The sequence below is a fragment of the Trachypithecus francoisi genome, unplaced genomic scaffold (assembly GCF_009764315.1).
Source record: "Trachypithecus francoisi isolate TF-2019V2 unplaced genomic scaffold, Tfra_2.0 Lachesis_group13, whole genome shotgun sequence".
Classification (NCBI taxonomy): domain Eukaryota; kingdom Metazoa; phylum Chordata; class Mammalia; order Primates; family Cercopithecidae; genus Trachypithecus; species Trachypithecus francoisi.
Window position 1 is genome coordinate 107,981,066 of NW_022681458.1, and position 21,791 is coordinate 108,002,856.

Sequence of the window (21,791 nt, forward strand, 5' to 3'; positions counted from 1 at the left end):
CATATAAGAATGAAATTCAGCCTCCTTGTCATGGCCTGCAGAACTATATACAATGAATTCACCTCATTTCACAGCAGTCTTCCCCTTGTCCATTCCACCCCAGTGACACTGGCATTGTTCCCTAGACACAGTAGATATGAGGGCCTTTGTACTCACCCTTTGTCTTTTTCCCTAGATACCCTCCTCCTCTCCAGTGTCTGCTCAAATGTTACCTCTTCAAAGAAGCCTTTCTTGCTAGCCTGCCAAAATAATAGCCTTCTGTTCTTGCTGTCACCCTGCCTTGTATTTCTTCATAATGTTTAACATGGCCCAGCAGTTTATTATTTATTTAAGTGGTTAGTTTGTCTCTCTTATAGAATATAAGCTCTGTGAGGGTAGAGACTTTGCCCCAGGAGCTACAGTGGTGCCTGGCACATAGCAGGATCAAATATATGTTGAATGATTAAATTTTCCTATTTTGTGGCAGAGATTTAACTGTTGTGCCAATTCACAGTGCTCACTATGTAAATATTATAGTGGTCATGTATTGGGGTTGTGTCTTCTGAAAAACCGTCTTACTGTGAAGGTAGATCAGTGTGTGATTATTGGGGAGTAGGGAGATGTAAGAACAGCTACTCAGATCAGGGTCCAGAGTTGCTTTTCTGGTGGCAGGACATGTCTATGTGCTCCTTGGGATCAGCATAAAGTAAAACGACTCAGGCAAGTAATCTACTTCAGGACTTTGGAACACACTGTGAAGCTAACTGATCTAAACTTGAATTACTTACTTATTTATTTGTTTGAGACAAAGTCTTGCTCTGTTGCCCAGACTGGAGTGCAGTAGCATGATCTCAGCTCGCCGCAACCTCCACCTTCTGGGTTCAAGTGACTCTCTTTTTTTTCTAAAACGGAGTCTCGCTCCGTCGCCCAGGCTGGAGTGCAGTGGCCAGTTCTCAGCTCACTGCAAGCTCTGCCTCCCGGGTTTACACTATTCTCCTGCCTCAGCCTCCCGAGTAGATGGGACTACAGGCGCCTGCCACCTCGTCTGGCTAGTTTTTTTTTTGTTTTTTTTTTTTGGTATTTTTTAGTAGAGACGGGGTTTCACCATGTTAGCCAGGATGGTCTCGATCTCCTGACCTCGTGATCCGCCCGTCTCGGCCTCCCAAAGTGCTGGGGTTACAGGCTTGAGCCACTGCGCCTGGTCTCAAGTGACTCTCTTATCTCAGCCTCCAGAGTAGCTAGGGTTACAGGCGCCCGCCACCACACCCAGCTAATTTTTGTAGAGACGGGGTTTCACCATGTAGGCCTGGCTGGTCTCAAACTCCTGACCTCAGGTGATCCACCCACCTCAGCCTCCCAAAGTCCTAGAATTACAGGCATGAGCTGCTGAGCCTGGCCTGGATTACCTTTTAAAATTTGGCTTACCACCTGAACTAATTTGCTACAGAAAACTAGAGAGCTTATACTGTGCCGATCAGATATGCCTCCTGTGAAAGTATGTTAACACATAGAGTGAGTGCTTGAAAGTGTCCAGTCCAACTTCAGGAGTAGATTTGAAAGGGCAATTTTTTAAAAAGTGTCCAGTCCCCCTTAGTGGCATCAGCGTTTATACTGTGGAGCTTTGCCAAACTTCTTAGGATCAAATCACAATTTGCTGAGTTCCTTTCTATGGGCTTGGCTAGGAGCTCTTCTCATTTGTGGACATTTTGGACTGACCTATAATTATATCATGGGCTTAAAATCTGTCATCAAGATTTTTTTTTTTTTTTTTTTTGAGACGGAGTCTCGCTCTGTCACCCAGGCTGGAGTGCAGTGGCACAATCTCGGCTCACTGCAAGCTCCGCCTCCCGGGCTCACGCCATTCTCCTGCCTCAGCCTCCCCAGTAGCTAGGACTACAGGCGCCCGCCACCTCGCCCGGCTAGTTTTTTTGTATTTTTTAGTAGAGACGGGGTTTCACCTTGTTAGCCAGGATGGTCTCGATCTCCTGACCTTGTGATCCGCCCGTCTCGGCCTCCCAAAGTGCTGGGATTACAGGCTTGAGCCACCGCGTCCGGCCTTGTCATCAAGATTTTAAGCCAGATGGCATGTTCTACCTTTTTTTTATTCAGAGTGAAAAATTTTTCAGATGAATTTTCTTCATAGATTGTTCTCCTATCTCTATGAAATGGTGGTATATGAAAAAGTTCAGTGGTCAGTAATTAAAAATTGCTGAACGATATTAAGTATGAAACAGACTTCCAGTTAATTAGAAGATTTTGCAGAATTGTTTAACCTTAAAATTGAAGCATTGCTTCCTTTTTTTAAGTTATATTTACAAGCATTTGATGTAATATATTTAAGTATTGCTTAATTTTCCACAAGGGGTTTATGGTATGAAAAGGTCAGCATCCTACTAGGAACAGGGTTTAGCAGAGCACTGATAGTGATTTTTGAACAAAGTGTAGTCCTTTTCCTAGGAGTTTCTAGTTGGGAAATGAAAGAAAATGTTGATAGCAAACACTCAGAAGAAGGGTCAAGTCTTATATCTGGACATTGGTATAATACTGCTTGAAACCTGAGGACAAATATTTGTGTTTCACAGGATCATGTTCTAATTGAGCTCACCCAGGCTGGATTGAAAGGCTCCACAGAGGGAAGTGAGAGCTATGAAGAAGATCCCTACTTGGTAGTTAACCCTAACTACTTGCTTGAAGATTGAGATAGTGAAAGTAACTGAACAGAGCTGAGGAACTGTGGCACACCACCTCGTGGCCTGGAGCCTGACTGGAACTCTGCTAGGGACAGAAATGCTTCTGGAAGTGATGCTTCAAGATTTGTTTTCAGAAACAAGAATTGAGTTGATGGTCCTGTGTGTCACATTCATCACAGGTTTTATACCAACACAGGCTTCAGCACTTTGGTGTGTTTCCTGTCCCAGTGAAGTTGGAACCAAATAATGTGTGGTCTCTATAACCAATACCTTTGTTTTCATGTGTAAGAAAAGGCCCACTACTTTGAAGGTATATGCTGTCTTATTGAGCAAATAACTTTTTTTCAATTGCCAGCTACTGCTTTTATTCTTCAAAATAAAATAACTTGTTCTGAAGTTGTCCATTGGATTTCCTTCTACTGTACCCTGATTATTGCTTCCATCTGCTGAATGTGAGTCTTTCCCTGTTTGCTTAATCTGGAGTGAAGGGGTAGAACTGTGGCGTTATGGATTAGGTTTCTATGAGAAGGAGTCATTAGAGAATTCATATCAAAGCTAGAGGCCTTGGAGATGACTCCAAGGTTAATTCCAATTTTTTTTTTTTCAGTTTATAAAAATTAAAAGTTTATTGTACTTTTTTGAGACGGAGTCTCGCTCTGCCGCCCAGGCTGGAGTGCTGTGGCCGGATCTCAGCTCACTGCAAGCTCCGCCTCCCGGGTTCACGCCATTCTCCTGCCTCAGCCTCCCGAGTAGCTGGGACTACAGGCGCCCACCACCTCGCCCGGCTAATTTTTTTGTATTTTTTTAGTAGAGATGGGGTTTCACCGTGTTAGCCAGGATAGTCTCGATCTCCTGACTTCGTGATCCTCCCGTCCCGGCCTCCCAAAGTGCTGGGATTACAGGCTTGAGCCGCCGCGCCCGGCCTATTGTACTTTTTTAAATTACTCTTTAATTTCTTTTACTTCTGTGTCCTAAGGGTAATTTCTCAGGATTGTTTTCAAATTGATTTTTTAGGGGAAGTAGGTCATTTGCTATATTATAAGCTATCCTCAAATTTTATGGTCTTCCAGGAAATGTTATTACCATTTATGATACTAACAGTTCCTGAGACTTAGCTATGATCAGTATGTTCATGAGATGGAGCAGTTCCTGTGTTGCAGCTTTTAACAACAGATGGCATATCTAGGACCTGCAGGGCCAATTAGGGAAATGTAGTAGTTCCATGTTCTATATGGTGAGCTTATAAAGAGTAACTTCACTTTCTGCTGACTTGAAAAGGATGGGGTGAGTTGGAGGGGGCCTGGAAATGGATAGAGAAGTTACATAGCAGATGCAGGGTATAAGCTGTCAAGCATGTTTTTAATGAGGGTGGGAGGGCCCTTGACACTGTGATGAGGAAGCTCTGGGGTGCAGGATCTCAGACTTCCTGTTGGGGGAGTGATAGGGATACTAGCATAGCACAAACAGCAGGCGGAACATTGTAGTGAAAATTTAGGAGACAGCAAGAAGAAGCCCTCTCCCACTTGTATTAGGAAGAGCATCTCCCTGCACTGACTTCATAAGGAAAATGGGGTGCAAAGATCTTGAAACAATATGACTGGAACTTGAACTTTAATTTGACTATTTACTAAAGGAAATTTTACGTCCAGGAAAGATACATTCATTTTTGGCAAATGCATCCACTCCCAGTCCTGCCCTTAATGAGAGTGGGGGCTCCAGAAAAAGATGAGATAATTACTGCATATCCCCTTTTTCCACAGCTGAATATGTGTCCTTATGTTTCCACACATTCAGTTTCTCCATGTGGTACTTGTCAGGGAGATGAGGTGGTTAATGGATAATGGATCATATATGAGACCTTTGTGAAGAAAATTAGACAAATATTTAAGATAAGTGGATAGACATTATAGAATGGAAAGATTTGAATGCCATGAACTGTCAACTGATCTATTAATACATTTTTAACCAAATCCCAACAGACACCCATCAATAAGGAAATTATTACATAAGCTGTGGTACAGCTACACTGTGGGATACCCACAGACAAAATTGAGGTAGACCTAGATGTTTTGAAATTGAAGTATCTAGGACACACGGAAAAGAAAACGTGCAAATACAGTCAAGACGATTCTGGGGAAAAGGATGATAGAAGAGGCCTTGCCCTATCTGAAAGCAAAAAGTACTGCACAAGTGTAGAAATTAAGATCAGTAACGACTGGCATGTGAACAGATAAATCAGTCGCAACAGTAAAAAGTCCAGAAACATCTATGCACATAGAGGTTTTTCGTTTGATAAGGTGACATTTCAAATATTAGAGGAAGGGTAGCCTATTCAGTGTTAGAAATTAGCCTGCCACACAGCATACCCAAGTTAAAATTCAAGATGCGTTAGAGATTTAAAGATAAAAGGTGAGTACGCACATATAGTTAGATATTTAATAACAGATATAAGTGCTAATGTTTGATAGCATAATGGGGTGACTAGTTAGCAACAATGTGTTGTATATTTCAAAGTAACTGGAAGAGAGAACTTGAAATGTTTCCAGCACACAGAAATGAAAAATATTCAAGGTGATGGGTACCCGAAATGTGCTGACTTGATCATTACACATTCTGTGCACACAAAATAACCCATGTACCCCATAAATACGTAAAATGTGTCAATTTTAAAAAGGGAATTTGAAAAACAACTGAAGGAAGTCAATCACGCTTTCCATGAACCTCCTGCCTCCCTCTTTTCTGCCACTCCAAAGCTGTGTGGGCCTACTGTGCAAGAGTCTTAATCCTGCCAAATACAAAGAAGCGTATTTGTTACTGAAAAAAAATGTTCTTCCGTAGGATTACCATTTTGTATCTATATTTTGAAAACACGTTGTTGGAAATGTTTTATAATGTCATTAGTGTCAGAAACTGGCATTTTAAGAATTGTGCCTGTAATGAAGATCCATTAAATCACAAAGTATGTTAAAGGTCACAAAAGCAAAAGACTGTCTAAGGCTAAGGCCCACATGGGACAGTCTAATACCCATGAGTACTCAACTTGCCTTGATGTCTGAGCTTTGCAGTGCAATGTGAATTTGAGCAGCCACAAATCTATTAGTAGAAAGCAAGACAGATTAATATAGGTTAAAACAATGGTGTAAACACATTTCTCCCAATAATTATCTCTTTCCCTGGGATCAACTTGTATGAAACCTTGTCGAAATGTACTCCACAAGTATGTACAATTATTATGTATTTTAAAAATAAAAACAAATGACAAATAATTGAAAACAAGAACGAATACTCAAGTAGATTTGTCACAGGATTTTTATAAAAAGATGGTACCAGGTAATACATCTTTAAAGAGTATAGGCTGCTCTGCCAACACAGTAACCATTTTTTATTCCTTTACTTTCACTTAATAGGCTTGCTTTCACTTAAGAAAAAAAAAGGCTGGGCGCGGTGGCTCACACCTACCTACCTGCTCCCAGCACTTTGGGAGGCCGAGGTAGGTAGATCACATGAGGTCAGGAGTTCAAGACCAGCCTGGCCAACATGGAGCAAATCCATCTCTACTAAAAATACAAAAATTAGCCAGGCATAGTGGCGGGTGCCTGTAACTCCAGCTACTCGGGAGGTTGGGGCAGGAGAATTGCTTAAACCCAAGAGGTGGAGGTTGCAGTGAGCTGAGATCACACCACTGTACTCCAGCTTGGGTGGCACCACCACCACCACCAACAACAACAAAGATTCCCTCCGGGCACGGTGGCTCACGTCTGTAATCCCAGCACTTTGGGAGGACGAGGCGGGTGGATCACAAGATCAGGAGATCGAGACCATCCTGGCTAACACGGTGAAACCCCGTCTCTACTAAAAACATACAAAAAAATTAGCCAGGCAAAACTCCATCTCTACTAAAAGTACAAAAAATTAGCCAGTCGTGGTGGCACACACCTATGGTCCCACCTACCCAGGATGCTGAGATGGGAGGATCGCTTAAGCCCAGGAAGTCAAGGCTGTAGTGAGCTGTGATCGCACCACTGCACTCCCACCTGGGCAACAGAGTGAGACCCTGTCACCAAAATAAATAAATAAATAAAAACTTGATAATTGTTTTCTTCAGACATTTTCCAGGTTCCTCTGCTTAAATTGTATAGGAAGTTTGAGGTTTTTGTGTTGGTCTTTGTTTTTTTTATTTTTTTTTTTATTTTTGAGATGGAGTCTCGTTCTGTTGCCCAGGCTGGAGTGCAGTGGCATGATCTCGGCTCACTGCAACCTCCACCTCCCAGGTTCAGGTGATTCTCCTGCCTCAGCCTTCTGAGTAGCCGGGACTACAGACGCATGCCACGATGCCCGGCTAATTTTTTGTATTTTTAGTAGAGACAGGGTTTCCCTGTGTTAGCCAGGATGGTCTCGATCTCCTGACCTCGTGATGTGCCTGCCTTGGCCTCCCAAAGTGCTGGAATTACAAGTGCAAGCCACCGCACCCGGCCCTGATCTTTACATTTTTAAATATCGCATTAGTGAACCGTGTACTGATTTTGTGATCATAGATAACCCAGTTAAATATTAAGTCTTAATTAATCACTTAGTATTTTACAACCTCAGTTGTTGTTATAAAGTAAGGGTTCCACATACCTCCTAACAGTTCCTAGAAAATGGAGCTGTCTTGGCATGCAGTCTTTATTGCCCTGCTAAGTGTTTCAAGCTGGGGGTCAGACTGGGAGTCTGAGAGAAATTTCATTTCCACCGCTGGTCCTTTAACCAATGACTTGCTGCACAACCTGAGTGGGCCCCTGGGAGACCAGAGTTCTAACTTTGTAGCAGCAGACAAAGACCTGTACGTTTGTCACGAGCCACTGCCCACTTTCCTGCCAGAATACTTCAGCAGTCTTCATGCCAGTCAGATCACCCATTATAAGGTATTTCTGTCATGGGCACAGCTCCTCCCAGCAGGAAGCACCCAGAATCCAGACAAGAAAACAGTGCAGTGCTACCGGCGACTCCTGGAGGCCCTCGAGACTGCACGGCTTCAGCCCATGGTCATCCTGCACCACCAGACCCTCCCGGCCAGCACCCTCCAGAGAACCGAAGTCTTCGCTGACCTCTTTGCTGACTATGCCACATTCGCCTTCCACTCCTTCGGGGACCTAGTTGGGATCTGGTTCACCTTCAGTGACTTGGAGGAAGTGATCAAGGAGCTTCCCCACCAGGAATCAAGAGCGTCACGACTCCAGACCCTCAGTGATGCCCACAGAAAAGCCTATGAGATTTACCATGAAAACTATGCTTCTCAGGGTGAGTACACCTTGACCTGGCAGTGTCCCCTCGACAGCCTTCACCACACACCTTCCCCATCCTCCTTAGAGCAGATCTGGCGTTTCTCGCCGCCCACCTTCAGCAGTCCTCTCCTGTCTCTGCATAGGGAGAAATTAATAATGTATTGATTTCCCACTGGAGATAGGAAGGGGCACCTAATATGGCATCATGCTCAGCATTTCCTTTGAAAAGTATCTTTGAGGCCAGGGGCAGTGGCTCACGCCTGTAATCCCAGCACTTTGGGAGGCCGAGGTGGGTGGATCACGTGAGGTCAGGAGTTCGAGACCAGCCTGGCCAATACGGCAAAACCCCGTCTCTACCAAAAATACAAAAATTAGCCAGGGATGGTAGCAGGTGCCTGTAATCCCAGCTACTTGGGAGGCTTAGGCAGGAGAATCACTTGAATCCAGGAGGTAGAGGTTGCAGTGAGCCAAAATCATGCCACTGCACTCCAGCCTGGGCAACAGACCAAGACTCCATCTCAAAAAAAAAAAAAATATATATATATATATACACACACACACACACACATATACACACACACACACGTACACACATACACACACACATATATATCTTTGAAACCCCCCTTGCCCAATCTTGAGTTGGGCAAGCCCTGATTGTCTTTCTATCTTCCTTTCTATGTCCTGCTGCCCTGACTTGGAGGCAAAGCTTCATGGTTTCCTGTCCTTCCCCCTCAGCTCCCCTTTACTTACATGTCTTAGTTGGAGCTTACATTCCAGCTTGGGAGACAGACAAATACAAGAGGAAACAATGATATACCACAGGATAAGGAGAGCACAGCCGTTAACTGTTCACATTCCTGCCTCCTGGGGGACTTGAAGTTCTGATCTGGAGGCCTAGGCTGCACCAGGACTTTTGTGATTTTAATCAATTCCCTAACTGTACGTTAGGTACACCAATTTTGAGAACCAATTTTGCATTATGTATGCTTTCTTGTTTTTATTATATACTGTATACGTACATATTTGTATATGTAGTACCTGATATATATACATACTTCTATGTTCTAGTTTTTCAATTTAACATATTTTATGACTATATTCTCATTTTATTAAAAACTTGAGCCAGGTGTGGTAGTGGCTCATGCCTGTTAGGAGGCCAAGGCAGGAGGATTGCTTGAGGCCAGGAGTTGGAGACCAGCCTGGGCAACATAGCAAACCACCATCTCTAAAATAATAATAATAATTTACTCCAGTGCTGGAATAGTATTGCTTAAAACAAAGCAAAAACTTGAAAGCATAACTTTCAATGGTCTTATAGGTTCCCATTGTATAAATGGAGCATGAAGTTTAAACTATTTTCCTTATTTTTGTATGTTTATTCTAATTTTCACTAGTTACAAGTTATGTTGCAATGACATTCCTATCTATAAACTATTTCCCACCTTCTGATAAATTATTTTTGACAGAGTCTTAGAATTGAAACTACTAGGTAAAAAGATCTGCATTCTTTAAGATTTTAAAGCATGGTACTAAATTATTTTACAGAAAAGTTGTATAATCATTTATACGAACAGTTATAAAATTACTCTTCTAACCCCATTCTGTCAGTTTCAAATGCTATATTTTAATACTAATTTAACAGTGAAAGCACTTAGTTTCATCTCTTGTTAATTTGCACGTATTTGATTATAGAGAGGTTAAACATTTTTTTCTTTTTTTTTTTTTTTTTCTGAGATGGAGTCTCACTCTGCTGCCCAGGCTGCAGTGCAGTGGCACGATCTCGGCTCACTGCAAGCTCCACCTCCCGGGTTCAAGCGGTTCTCCTGCCTCTGCCTTCCCAGTGGCTGTGATTACGGCATGCACCAACACATCCGGCTAATTTTTGTATTTTTAGTAGAGATGGGGGTTTCTCCATGTTGGACAGGCTGGACTCGAACTCCTGACCTCAGGTGATCTGCCTGCCTCGGCCTCCGAAAGTGATGGGATTACAGGCTTGAGCCACCGCGCCCGGCCTTAAACATTTTTTTTCTGTCTTAAAAAATAAGGTAGGACATTATAGCAGCCTTATTCACAATAGCAAAAAGGAGAAGCAACCCAGATATCCACTGACGGATGAACGGATAAACAAGATGTGGTGTAGACATAACATGGAATATTACTCCACCTTTATGAAAAAGGGAGGAAGGCTTGTCACATGCTACACAACATGGATGAACCTTGAGGACATTATGCTATGTGAAGTAAGTCAGACACAAAAGGACAAATGCTGTATGATTCCACGTATAGGAGGAACCTAGAGCAGTCACATTCATGGAGACAGGAAGGAGAATGACAGAGGCCAGGGGCTGGGGTAAGGGAGAAATGGAGAGCTGTTTAATGGGGATAGAGTTTCTGTTCTGAAAGATGAAACAGTTCTGGAGATTGGTTGCACAACAATGTGGATATACTTAATAATACTGAACTGTACACTTAAAAATAGTTAAGATGGTACTTTTTCTGTTATGTGTATTTTACCACTTTTTTTTTTTTTTCTTTTTCTGTTTCTTTTTTTTTAAGGCAGGGTAAGGGAAGAAAGTGTGAGAGTGGCTGGGGATAGTTTAGACGGAGTTGCCAGGAAGACTGTTCCTGGGCCACCATTTGAGCAGTTGGGAATGCAGGGCGAGAGTGGGCTCAAGAAAGAGAAAAGGGGCCCAGTCTGAGGGAGAGCGGAGCTCTGGACACGGAGACAGTTGCCTGAACCTAGGAGCGCCATGGAGAACCACTGTGCTCTTTGCAGAGCCTGTCTTGGGGCAGGTCAGCAAATAAACACAGAGATGTGTGTTGGCTCCAATCCTACTGAAGAAGCTCTGAGTAAAATAAACTTTGAAAGAATGAGGCCAGGCACAGTGGCTCACATCTGTAACCCCAGTGCTTTGGGAGGTGAAGGTGGGCAGCTTGTTTGAGCTCAGAAGTTCAAGACTAGCCTGGCCAACGTGGTGAAACCCCATCTCTCCTAAAAAAAAAAAAAAAAATCACAAAAGTTCGCTTGTAGCTGGGATTACACACGCACACCAGGTGCGGTGGTGTGCGTGTGTAATCCCAGCTACAAGGGAGGATGAGGTGGGAGAATCGCTGGAACCCGGGTGGCAGAGGCTGCAGTGAGCCAAGATCATGCAGTGAGCCAAGATCACACCACTGCACTCCAGCCTAGGTGACAGAGCCAGACCCTGAAAAAAAAAAAAAGGAAAGAAAGAAAAAGAAGGAAGGAAGGAGAGAGAGAGAGAGAAGAGAAGAGAAAGAAGAAAGAGAAAGAAAGAAGAAAAGAAAGAAAAAGAAAGGAGAAAGAAAGAACTAATGAACAAATGAAAGAAAGAAACAGAAAAGAAAATAAAAAAGAATGAAAGACTACAGAAGAAGCAGGATTGAAAAATAATAATAAAAAGATGGCCGGGCGCAGTGGCTCAAGCCTGTAATTCCAGCACTTTGGGAGGCCGAGACGGGCGGATCACAAGGTCAGGAGATCAAGACCATCCTGGCTAACACAGTGAAACCCCGTCTCTACTAAAAAAATACAAAAAACTAGCCGGAAGAGGTGGCAGGCGCCTGTAGTCCCAGCTACTTGGGAGGCTGAGGCAGGAGAATGGCGTGAACCCGGGAGGCGGAGTTTGCAGTGAGCCGAGATCCGGCCACTGCACTCCAACCTGGGCGACAGAGCAAGACTCCGCCTCAAAAAAAAAAAAAAAAGAAAAGAAAAATAATAATAAAAAGAAAGAAGGAAAGACGGTATCATCCCAAATAAAGAAAAATCTTATTTTGAGGATGGATGCACAAAATTCTTTAAATTATAAAACTATATGTACATGTTTATTTAAATGTTTTCCATATTTTATTTTTACTTTTCATCAGGTGACTAAAGACTTTCTGTTTAAAGTCATATCTTCCTTCTTTTCTTCTGCTTATTTCTCCTACCTTTCATTTTGTGTTTCCCCAAATATCTGTCCCCAATATCATGCAAGACACAGAATAATTTCTCTTTTTCAGTCTCCTTACTATTTCAAAAAGTGGTTTTTCTTCCCTCTCTCTCCCTCATGCTCACTTTCCTTCTAAGTCCAATCCTATAGACTTATTGTTCTTTTAAAAATGTATTATTTGATATACATCAAAAATGTTATATAATATAGCTTGATTAAAAGCAAAAAAAAAAAACCCATAAGAAATGCCAATGAACCGACTACTTAATCCAACAATTAAAATAGAACAGAATACCGCTTCACACCTACGAGGAGGGCTGTAAAAAGGCAGACTATAACAGTGCTGGTGACACTGTGGAGTGAATGGAACCTGAGTACACTGCTGGGGCCATGAACAACGGTGCAGCCACTTTGAAAAACAGCCCAGCACTTCCTCAAACTTTAGAGTTAACACATGGCTTAACAATTCCTCTTCTAGGGATATATCCAAGTGAAATGAACAAATGTCCAAACAAAAATGTGTACACAAACATTCATAGCAGTGTAATTCATAAAAACCAAAAGTGGAAACAATGACCATCAACTGATGGATAAATAAAATGTAGTATTAGTATATCCATACAATAGAATATTATTCAGCCATAAAAAGAAAGAAGTTATTTTATTTATTTATTTATTTATTTATTTATTTTTTAGACAGAGTCTAGCTCTGTCACCCAAGCTGGAGTTCAGTGGTGCGATCTTGGCTCACTGCAACCTCCACTTCCCAAGTTCAATCAATTCTCCTGCCTCAGCCTCCCAAGTAGTTGGCACTACAGGCATGCGCCACCATGCCCGGCTAATTTTTTTGTATTTTTAGTAGAGATGGGGTTTCACCATCTTGGCCATGCTGGTCTCGAACTCCTGACTTCAAGTGATCCTCCCACCTCAGCCTCCCAAAGTGCTGGGATTATAGGTGTGAGCCACCATGCTTGGCCAGAAAGAAGTTCTGATACATGATACAACATTGATGAACCTTGAAAACATGCTAGTGAAAGTGGCCAGTCACAACCACATATTTACATTTACAATCTACATTTACATTTACATTTACATTTACATTTGCAACAAATGTCCTGAATAGGCAAATGTATAGAGACGCTAAAGTAGATTAGCGGTTTAGTCCGCAGAAGTGATGATGGTTTGAAGTCTGGAAACCTGTGGAATGTGAAACAGATCCATGGAGCACAACCATTAAAGAACTGGGAAACAACATTATCTTGTCAGAATGAGAACTAAATATCTCCCAGTGATATTCCATGCTCAGAAGTATTTCAAAGATTCGTTGTGCTTATCAAAATAAGCACCATTGTAGTTGGTAATGGTTGTTTGTGGTGGTTTCATTGGCAGGGGATCTATCTTCTGTAGAGAATTTGAATGAATATGGTCCTATTGTTAAAATCTGAAACTGCACTTTTATTCAATTTTTGTTTCGTGTTTCCAAATCACAGGTCTGAGCCCTTTCTATCCACCCAGTCCTAAGCTTGATACTTGGAGGGATTACGTAAATGTTTAAATTTTGCTCCTCAAGGAACATCCAAGGTGGGCTGAAAATTTATATCCATCGATAGCAACACAGAACGGCTGAGCCATCCCAGCGCCACTCAGTGTTTCTCAAATTATGGTCTGAGGACCGTTGTGTGGGAATCCCCCGAGAAGCGTGTTAAAATGCTTGCGCCTGGGCCCACTCTACTCTGCTGACTCTGAATCTCCGAGGGCAGGGCCTGAAAGTGGCTTTTTTTTTTTTTCTTTTTGAGACGGAGTCTCATTCTGTTGCCCAGGCTGGAGTGCAGTGGTGAGATCTAGGCTCACTGCAACCTCTGTCTCCTGAGTTCCAGCAGTTCTCCTGCCTCAGCCTCCCAAATAGCTGGGATTACAGGCGCACTCCACTCCTAATTTTTGTATTTTTAGTAGAGACGGGGTTTCACCGTGTTGGCCAGGCTGGTCTCAAACTCCTAACCTCAAGCGATCCACCCACCTCGGCCTCCCAAAGTGCTTGGATTATAGGCCTGAGCCACCGTGCCCAGCCTGAAATTGGCATTTTAACAATCTCTGTAGGTGATTGTGATGTACACAACAGTTTGAGACCCACTGCTATGTCATCCAATGTCAAAGCAAGGGGTACAAGCCACACATGCTAGTATTTCCTTGTTTCTCCCCTCAGCACCCAGTAGGGGCTGTATTGATATTTTCCCATGAATAAGGATCAGGGAACAGCAGTTTCCTGAGAGCACCCTGACTTTAAAAAAAAGTTTAGGAATGGGCACAGTGGCTCATGCCTGCAATCCCAGCACTTTGGGAGACCGAGGCGGGAGAAGTGCTTGAGCCCAGGAGTTTGAGATCAGCCTGGAAAATATAATGACACCGTATCTCCACAAAAAATGTAAAAACTAGCCAGGCCTGGTAGCGCATACGTGTAGTCCCAGCTACTCAAGAGCCTGAGGCAGGAGGATCGCTTGAGTCTGAGAGGCAGAGACTGCAATAAGGTGAGATCACGTCACTGCACTCCAGCCTGGGCGACAGCAAGACCCTGTCTCAAAAAAAAAAAAAAAAAAAAAAGAAGTTTAGGAAGGAATTCTCTCCTTGCCAACTTTCCAACTGCTCTGCATTTCATAGTCCTGATTTTCACAAACTCTCTAAAGGGACATTATTTTTTTTAAGCCACCTTTTCTTCTAAAATCTTTCAGCTAGAGTAAAGTCACGTGGATGAGTTCTTCGGGTCGGTAGGAAATGAATCCCCCAGTGGTTTCTGCAGTCAGAGCCTCCCACCCTCGCTCACCTGCTGTTCATGTCTCTGGTTGGTTTCAGGCGGAAAACTCTCTGTTGTCCTGCGAGTTGAAGATATCCCGGAGCTCCTGCTAGAACCACCCATATCTGCTTTTGCCCAGGTGACAGCAGCCCAAAAATATACCTGTAACATCCAAGGAGAGTTTGATTTTAATTTTTTAAAAACAAGAGAAGTTTTGGTCTGTTTGGTTTGACATTTCTGTAAACACCTCAGAATGAGTGGTATATATTCTCTAGGTTCATAATTACCTTAAAAACAAAATCTTGACGTTGCAGCTCCTGCTTGGTCAAATGTCGGCATCCCTGCAGGAAGGAGTCACTTGCCTCTGCTTGCTCTGATTTTTGAGTCCAAGATAGCTTACAGGAGAAGAGATGAAATTATGGCAAAACAGGTATAGGTTTATAAAGGAGTTTTTAAAAAACGTGCACCTGGCCGAACACGGTGGCTCACGTCTGTAATCCCAGCACTTTGTAGGGGGAGGTGGGAGAGTTGTTTGAGCCCAGGAGTTTGAGACCAGCCTGGGCAACATGGCAAAACTCCCTCTCTACTAAAAACACAAAAATTAGCAAGGCATGCTGATATATGCCTGTAGTCCCAGCTGCTCGGGAGGCTGAGGTGGGAGGATCACTTTAGCCCTGGAGGTCAAGGCTGCAGTGAACTGTGATCATATCTCCAGCCTGGGTGACACAGCAAGACCCTGTCTAGAAAAAAAAAAAAAATTAAAAATGTCCATATATCCTCTATCACTTTTTATTTTTTATTTTTAGTTATTTATTTTTTTAGAGACAGAGTTTTGTGGCCTTCTCTGTCACCCAGGCCGGAGTGCAGTGGCATGATCACAGCTCACTGAAGCCTCAACTTCCGACTCCTGGCCTTGAGCAGTCCTCCCACCTCAGCCTCCCAAAGTGTTGAGATTACAGGCATGAGCCGCCACGTCCAGCCAACTATCACTTTTTAACTATAATTCATATGTTTTATTTTTTATTTTTTTTGAGATGGAGTTTCATTCTTGTTGCTCAGGCTGGAGTGCAGTGGCACGATCTCAGCTCACTGCAATCTCTGTCCCCTGGATTCAAGCGATTCTCCTGCCTCAGCCTCCCAAGTAGCTGGGATTACAGGCATGTGCCACCACGCCCAGCTAATTTTGTATTTTTAGTAGAGATGGGGTTTCACCATGTTGGTCAGGCTTGTCTCAAATTCCTGACCTCAGGTGATCCACCTGCCTCGGCCTCCCAAAGTGCTGGAATTACAGGCTTGAGCCACCACGCCCAGCCTTTAACTATAATTTTTAAAAGAAAAATCAAAATAATCTGAGAAGTGAACAGCTTTGGGCCTCCTTGGGCTGCTGGGCAGTCTGGAAGCCATGGGAATCACTGCTGGCCTCCAGTTCTGCAGCATCGCCCTGGTGCTGTAGAGATGTGGTGCTGCTCATTGGTGTCTGCACGGTGACGGGGCCCCAGGATCCAGGGTCCAGTCTTCAGATTTTCTAGTTCAAACACGATGGAACCAAGACCTGATAAGGTTCTAGAGGGACAACTCCAAGGCTGATTGCATGGACAGAATGGCGTCTAAATTAGTTTACAGAGGGCGATAACTGCTATCAGTTATGAACGCAGGAGGCCAAAGTGCTGATCAGAAAAATGCTTGTCAAGAAATAGTCTTTGTACTGGTTTCTGCCCCAGTCCATGCTGTGCAATTCTTCTGGTAAATCTTCCAAAAGCACAGTTCTGACCAGTTCCCTGCTGGGAAGCCACACTCCCGAGTGGGACGAATCCTGCAGGACCCTCCAGTGCATGAACGTGGGTGTCTCTCTCTCTCTGGCCTCACCTCCTATTTTGCCCATGTGAGTGCTATGCTTGCTTCCTACTCTCCTGCATCCCCTACTGGACGTCCTTCCTGTCTTCCTGTCTTCCTGCCTTCCTCAAATCTCCTTCCAGCAAAATTTTCTCCATTGTTAACGTACACGTAACTGTGCGCTCCAGCAGAGGCCTCGCTCAGTAACACTCCCTCACTCGCCCTGATGCGCGCCCGGACCCTTAGCCATTGCTTTAGACCAGTAGTTCCCAAGCGCGAGTGGGCATCAGAACCACCTAGAGAGCTAGGAGAGAGCACAGAGACCAAGGCTTAATGTGGTGGGACCCATCTGGGCCTGCACAGGCATCCCAAGTCCCCAGGTGAGTCTAATCCCCAGTAAGGCATGAGAACCACTGGTACGGGCTTCTCATGGCACGTCTGACTTTCTGCCTTCTCCTCGTGTGATTGGTGCATTTGCTAACCCTCCCTATTAAAGGTGTAAACCTCTGTGGATATTATTTATCTCTAAATGTGAATCCCCACCCACCATCCCAGCACAGTGTGACTTTCGGAGGTAAGAACTCAGTGACAATGTGCAGAATTGACAGACACAAGCAAGAGCTGCGAGGGTGGGCAGGGAACGCTGGACAGATACCTGCCAGAGTGGTCTTTAGTGAACACTGATGACGACTGAGAAAGCAACAGGGAGCCAGTGGTGAACCACTTATTAACCCATTTATGCCTGAGGTTGCAATTTTTTGAACTTTTGCAATCAGACCTTAGCGACGACCTTGAGCAGTAGGATATAAATAACACCCACAGGCCTAGCATTCCAATAATGGAACGCTAGGCATTAAGGTGCACAGAGCACTTGGTTCTCACCAGGTGCTGTTAACCACAGTCCTTGTCTCAAAGAAGCAGATGATCTGTGGGAGGGATAAGACAGGTAATGATCTAATCATGCCAAGGGTAGAAAGGTACAGTCTACCAGGCTCATGGAGGGGAGCGGAGCATTGGGGGTTGCGAGGGTAGTGGCAGCATGGTGGTGTCTTCCTGTGGAGACTCTGTGAATCTGAAGTTCTTTGAGCACATGCAGGCCAGAGACAGGGCAGAGGGGACATCCTTATCGGATGTGTGTGTGGATGGGGGTGTTGACGACCAGGACCATGAGGGTTGTGCTCTGCTAAAGAGGATGTCCCCAGGGCATCCTCCACAGGCCCTAGCTCTTGACCTGGCTAGGGATAACTGGGGGTGAACTTCAAACCATGGCCTGAAATTAAAACCAAAACTAAAAGCGCAGTAGGATTCACAGGGATGACTGTGGAACCATGCTTGGCTGAAGGCTGTACTGCCCCCATCCTGGCCAAGTGCTAGGGTCTGTGGAGGAAGTGTCAGCGGCAGCCTTGGCCTCCAGCTCCCTCCCATTTCTGGCATTCACACATTCATTTAGCCATCAACACTGCGTGCTTTCTGTGTACTGAGAACAGAGGCAAATGGATGAGCACATAGGTAATGCATTTCCCAACAACACACAGGCACAGGCATCCCCCTGCCACTCTACACACACACACACACACACACATACACACACACACACACACACACTTTCTCATTCCATCTCCATCTTTTCCTTTGGAAAATCCCACTTTGGAATATTCAGTTTAGCGATAAGGGGAGAAACAAAAAAGCATATTTCCGAGAGTCTTGACACTGGTTAGGCTCTAATGACCCTATTTACTATTTCCAGGACACTGTTGATTTCCTCTCTCTTGATTTGTCTTATGAATGCCAAAATGAGGCAAGTCTGCGGCAGAAGCTGAGTAAATTGCAGGTAATTTGAGCCCTTTTCCACATTGATGATGAATGCTGCGAAGGTTTCAGAGAGCAGATTAGACATTTAATGCTTTGACTACTGCCTAAACTGAACTTCCATCAACAGTCAGAGATCTGCTGAGTTGAGTCTGGGGAGATTTCTGTTGCAAGCATCCTTAGAGAACATCAGATGTTAGGTCGTCTTTCCTAGAAAGGATACGAGGGTTAGCTTGTTAAGATAAATATTTACATAAATCCTCTGCTTTCTTGTGTAGAAATCTGCCGAGAATCGAGATTCTAGGGTTCATTCTGAGTTTTAAAAAGGCAATTCATCAGTGAGGGTGATGGTTGCATAACGATGTGAATCTACTTAACACCACTGAACTATACAGTTAATGGTTATGATGGTAACTTTTATTTTTATTTTTATTTTTTTCAAGACGGAGCCTTCCTCAGTTGCCCAGGCTGGGGTGCAGTGGTGCGATCTTGGCTCACTGCAGCCTCTGCCTCCTGGGTTCAAGCGATTCTCCTGCTTCAGCCTCTCCAGTAGCTGGGACTACAGGAACACAGTAACATGCCTGGCTAATTTTTGTATTTTTGGTAGAGGCAAGGTTTCACCATGTTGGTCCTGCTGGTGTCAAACTCCTGACCTAAAGAGATCCGCGCCTGTCAGCCTCCCCAAGTGCTGGGATTACAGGTGTGAGCCACCACACCTGGCCCGTAAATTTTTTCTTTAAGTCTATTTTACCACATTTTTTAAAAAACAAACATTTCACACCCAGGTCTACTAAATCAGATCCCAGCTGTCTGGACCTTCCAGTAAGCTCAGGACTCCCTCCTGTACCCAGTACTGCTTTTCTCAAGTCTAATGATGCGGGCTCATTAGAGAAAGTATGTTAGGAGCCTCCTATCCAACTACCAGGTTTCTCTCTTAGGCTTGATCACTGCTGTGTGACTTACTTGCTTCATTTCCTACAGTCACAACTATTCCCCCAACACAAGGTGTATCTGATGGTGCCCATGTTTTCTCCTGCACGGTCTGAGTGCTGGCAGTATTCCTATAACCCTGGAGAGCTGCCTTCCTGTGGGCCTTTCCAGGGATGTCTGACCATTGGAATGCACCCACATTGGACCTCCTGCCTCTGCAGGTTTGGGCATAAAGCCACTCCCCTCTGGTTTCAGCCTGTGCCTCCCATGAGGCAGGTAGAGCAGCCCCCATCACTCACCTCTCGTTTTGAATCCCACCATCTCCGTCACCAAGGAGGATGGTTTACCTGAGGAATTATCCCTTAAAAGGCCAAGTTTGGCTGGGCACAGTGGCTCACGCCTGTAATCCCAGCACTTTGGGAGGCCGAGGTGGGTGGATCACAAGATCAAGAGATTGAGACCATCCTGGCCAACATGATGAAAACCTGTCTCTACTAAAAATACAAAAATAGATGGGCATGGTGGCAGGCACCTGCAGTCCCAGCTACTTGGGAGGCGGAGGCAGGAGAATCACTTGAACCTGGGAGGCGGAGGTTGCAGAGAGCCGAGATTTCGCCACTGCACTCCAGCCTGGTGACAGAGAGAGACTCCATCTCAAAAAAAAAAAAAAAAAAAAAAAAAAAAGGCCATGGACCCTCCATTTTTCCTGAGGCAGAGTGACTGAAATGGACAAATTAGCACCAGTCCAATCCCAATGTCTGTGTGTCTCCAGCTGCCTGTGTAGACACTGCTGCTTTTGTTATCTACAAATAATAAGATGATCTAATTCAGGGGTCCCCAGCCCCCAGGCCGAGCACCAGTACTGGTCCATGGCCTGTTAGGAACCTGGCTGCACGGCAGGAGGTGAGTGGCAGGCCAGCAAGCATTACCACCTGAGCTCCACGTCCTGCCAGATCAGCAGCCATATTAGATAGGAGCACAAACCCTATTGGGAACTGCGCATGCGAGGGATCCAGGTTGCGTGCTCCTTATGAGAATCTAATGCCTGATAACCTGAGGTAGAACAGTTTCATCCCCACATCAGCCCTCCCACCTCCCCCAAGTCTGTGGAAAAATTGTCTTCCACGAAACCAGTCCCTGGTGCCAAGAATGTTGGGGACCGCTGATCTAATCAAAGGCGACAGATGCAGCCACAAAGACATCTGAGTAACAGCTATATAATTTTAGTGCTTGCTTATCCCAGACACCTGGGAGGCACTTCATCCTCACGTCATCTCAACCCCTCAAAACCCACTCTAAGATTTAAACAATCTAACCAAGGTGGTGAGCTCCAGGGTTGGGATTTGAACCAGGGCTTTCTCATTCTAAGACACCACACTGTCTCTTCAAAAGAAAAATAAGTCTCACACCTGTAATCCCAGCAATTTGGGAGGTTGAGGCAGGCGGATCACTTGAGGCCGGGAGTTCAAGACCAGCCTGCCCGACATGGGGAAACCCTGTCTTTACTAAATACAAAAATTAAGCAAGTATAGTGGTGCGCACCTGTAATCCCAGCTCCTTGGGAGACTGAGGCACAATAACCACTTGAACCCAGGAGGTGGAGGTTGCAGTGAGCCGAGATGGCGCCCCTGCTCTCCAGCCCAGGGAACAGAGAAAGACTCATTTCGAAAAAAGAAAAAGAAGTCCAAGGGTTGGGAACATGATAATGAGGGTGGTATTTTTAAATCACATATGATCAATTTCAGTTGTTTTTGTGAATGCCTCACCTGAACCTAAACTTGCTTGCGACCCAGGGCCTGTGCTTGTGGGCTGGCTGACAAGGTTTCTGGGCCTTGTTTAGCACTCTAGTGTCCTCGAGGCCTGCTTATGCCTGTGATGACTAAAGCTGCCTTTTGTCCTCCTCATGGAATTAAACCAGAGCTTGTTGCTAGGCTAACAGGTTTGGACACAGCTGCCATTTTAAAACCGTCTCTGTTGTGCGGAGGTTGTGTGCCTCTGACAGGCAGTCAGCAGGGGCACCGCATGGCTGGTACTTGAGGATATGATTTTCAGTCTCTTCCCTTTTTCCACCACAACCTTTTTTTTTTTTTTGAGATGGAGTCTCGCTCTGTCACCCAGGCTGGAGTGCCCTGTGGCATGATCTCAGCTCACTGCAACCTGCACCTCCTGGGTTCAAGCGATTCTCCTGCCTCAGCCTCCCGAGTAGCTGGAATTACAGGAGACCGCCACCATGCCTGACTTTTTTTTGTATTTTTAGTAGAGACAGGGTTTCACCATGTTAGCTAGGCTGGTCTCCAACTCCTGGACTCAAGTGATCCACCCCTCTCGACCTCCTAAAGTGCTGGGATTACAGGCGTGAACCACCACACCCGGCCCTGGCTACCACATTTTCAAGACACTTCTACCAGTGTCTGGGAAAAGCACTGAAACTTCAGTCTGTAGCTGGCCAGTCGAATAATAAAACTCTCCCTGGACAAACTTAGCAGCCATTTATAAATGCTCTGCAATGGTTATCTATTCCTTTTACTTCCTTGGGTGGGGTTGG

At 44.6% G+C, this 21,791-nt stretch overlaps 2 protein-coding genes and 1 long non-coding RNA gene across 3 annotated transcripts in view; 2 read left to right on the forward strand and 1 right to left on the reverse strand.

Annotated features, from left to right (window-relative positions):
* The window catches only part of MCM6 (minichromosome maintenance complex component 6), a 43,429-nt gene extending 40,364 nt beyond the window's left edge, over window positions 1–3,065 (forward strand). The window contains exon 17 of the mRNA XM_033231653.1: window positions 2,562–3,065. Within this exon, the coding sequence (XP_033087544.1) occupies window positions 2,562–2,678 (117 nt within the window). The 3' untranslated portion in view covers window positions 2,679–3,065. The remainder of the gene's footprint in view (window positions 1–2,561) is intronic.
* LOC117095071 overlaps window positions 1–8,808 on the reverse strand; it is a 28,687-nt gene extending 19,879 nt beyond the window's left edge. Inside the window, exons 1-2 of the long non-coding RNA XR_004441799.1 lie at window positions 8,687–8,808; window positions 7,928–8,068 (exon numbers count right to left, since the gene is read on the reverse strand). This is a non-coding gene — a long non-coding RNA (uncharacterized LOC117095071). The remainder of the gene's footprint in view (window positions 1–7,927; window positions 8,069–8,686) is intronic.
* The window catches only part of LCT (lactase), a 53,510-nt gene continuing 38,859 nt past the window's right edge, over window positions 7,141–21,791 (forward strand). The window contains exons 1-3 of the mRNA XM_033231652.1: window positions 7,141–7,949; window positions 14,734–14,813; window positions 18,255–18,338. Coding sequence (XP_033087543.1) covers window positions 7,310–7,949; window positions 14,734–14,813; window positions 18,255–18,338 — 804 coding nt within the window. The 5' untranslated portion in view covers window positions 7,141–7,309. The remainder of the gene's footprint in view (window positions 7,950–14,733; window positions 14,814–18,254; window positions 18,339–21,791) is intronic.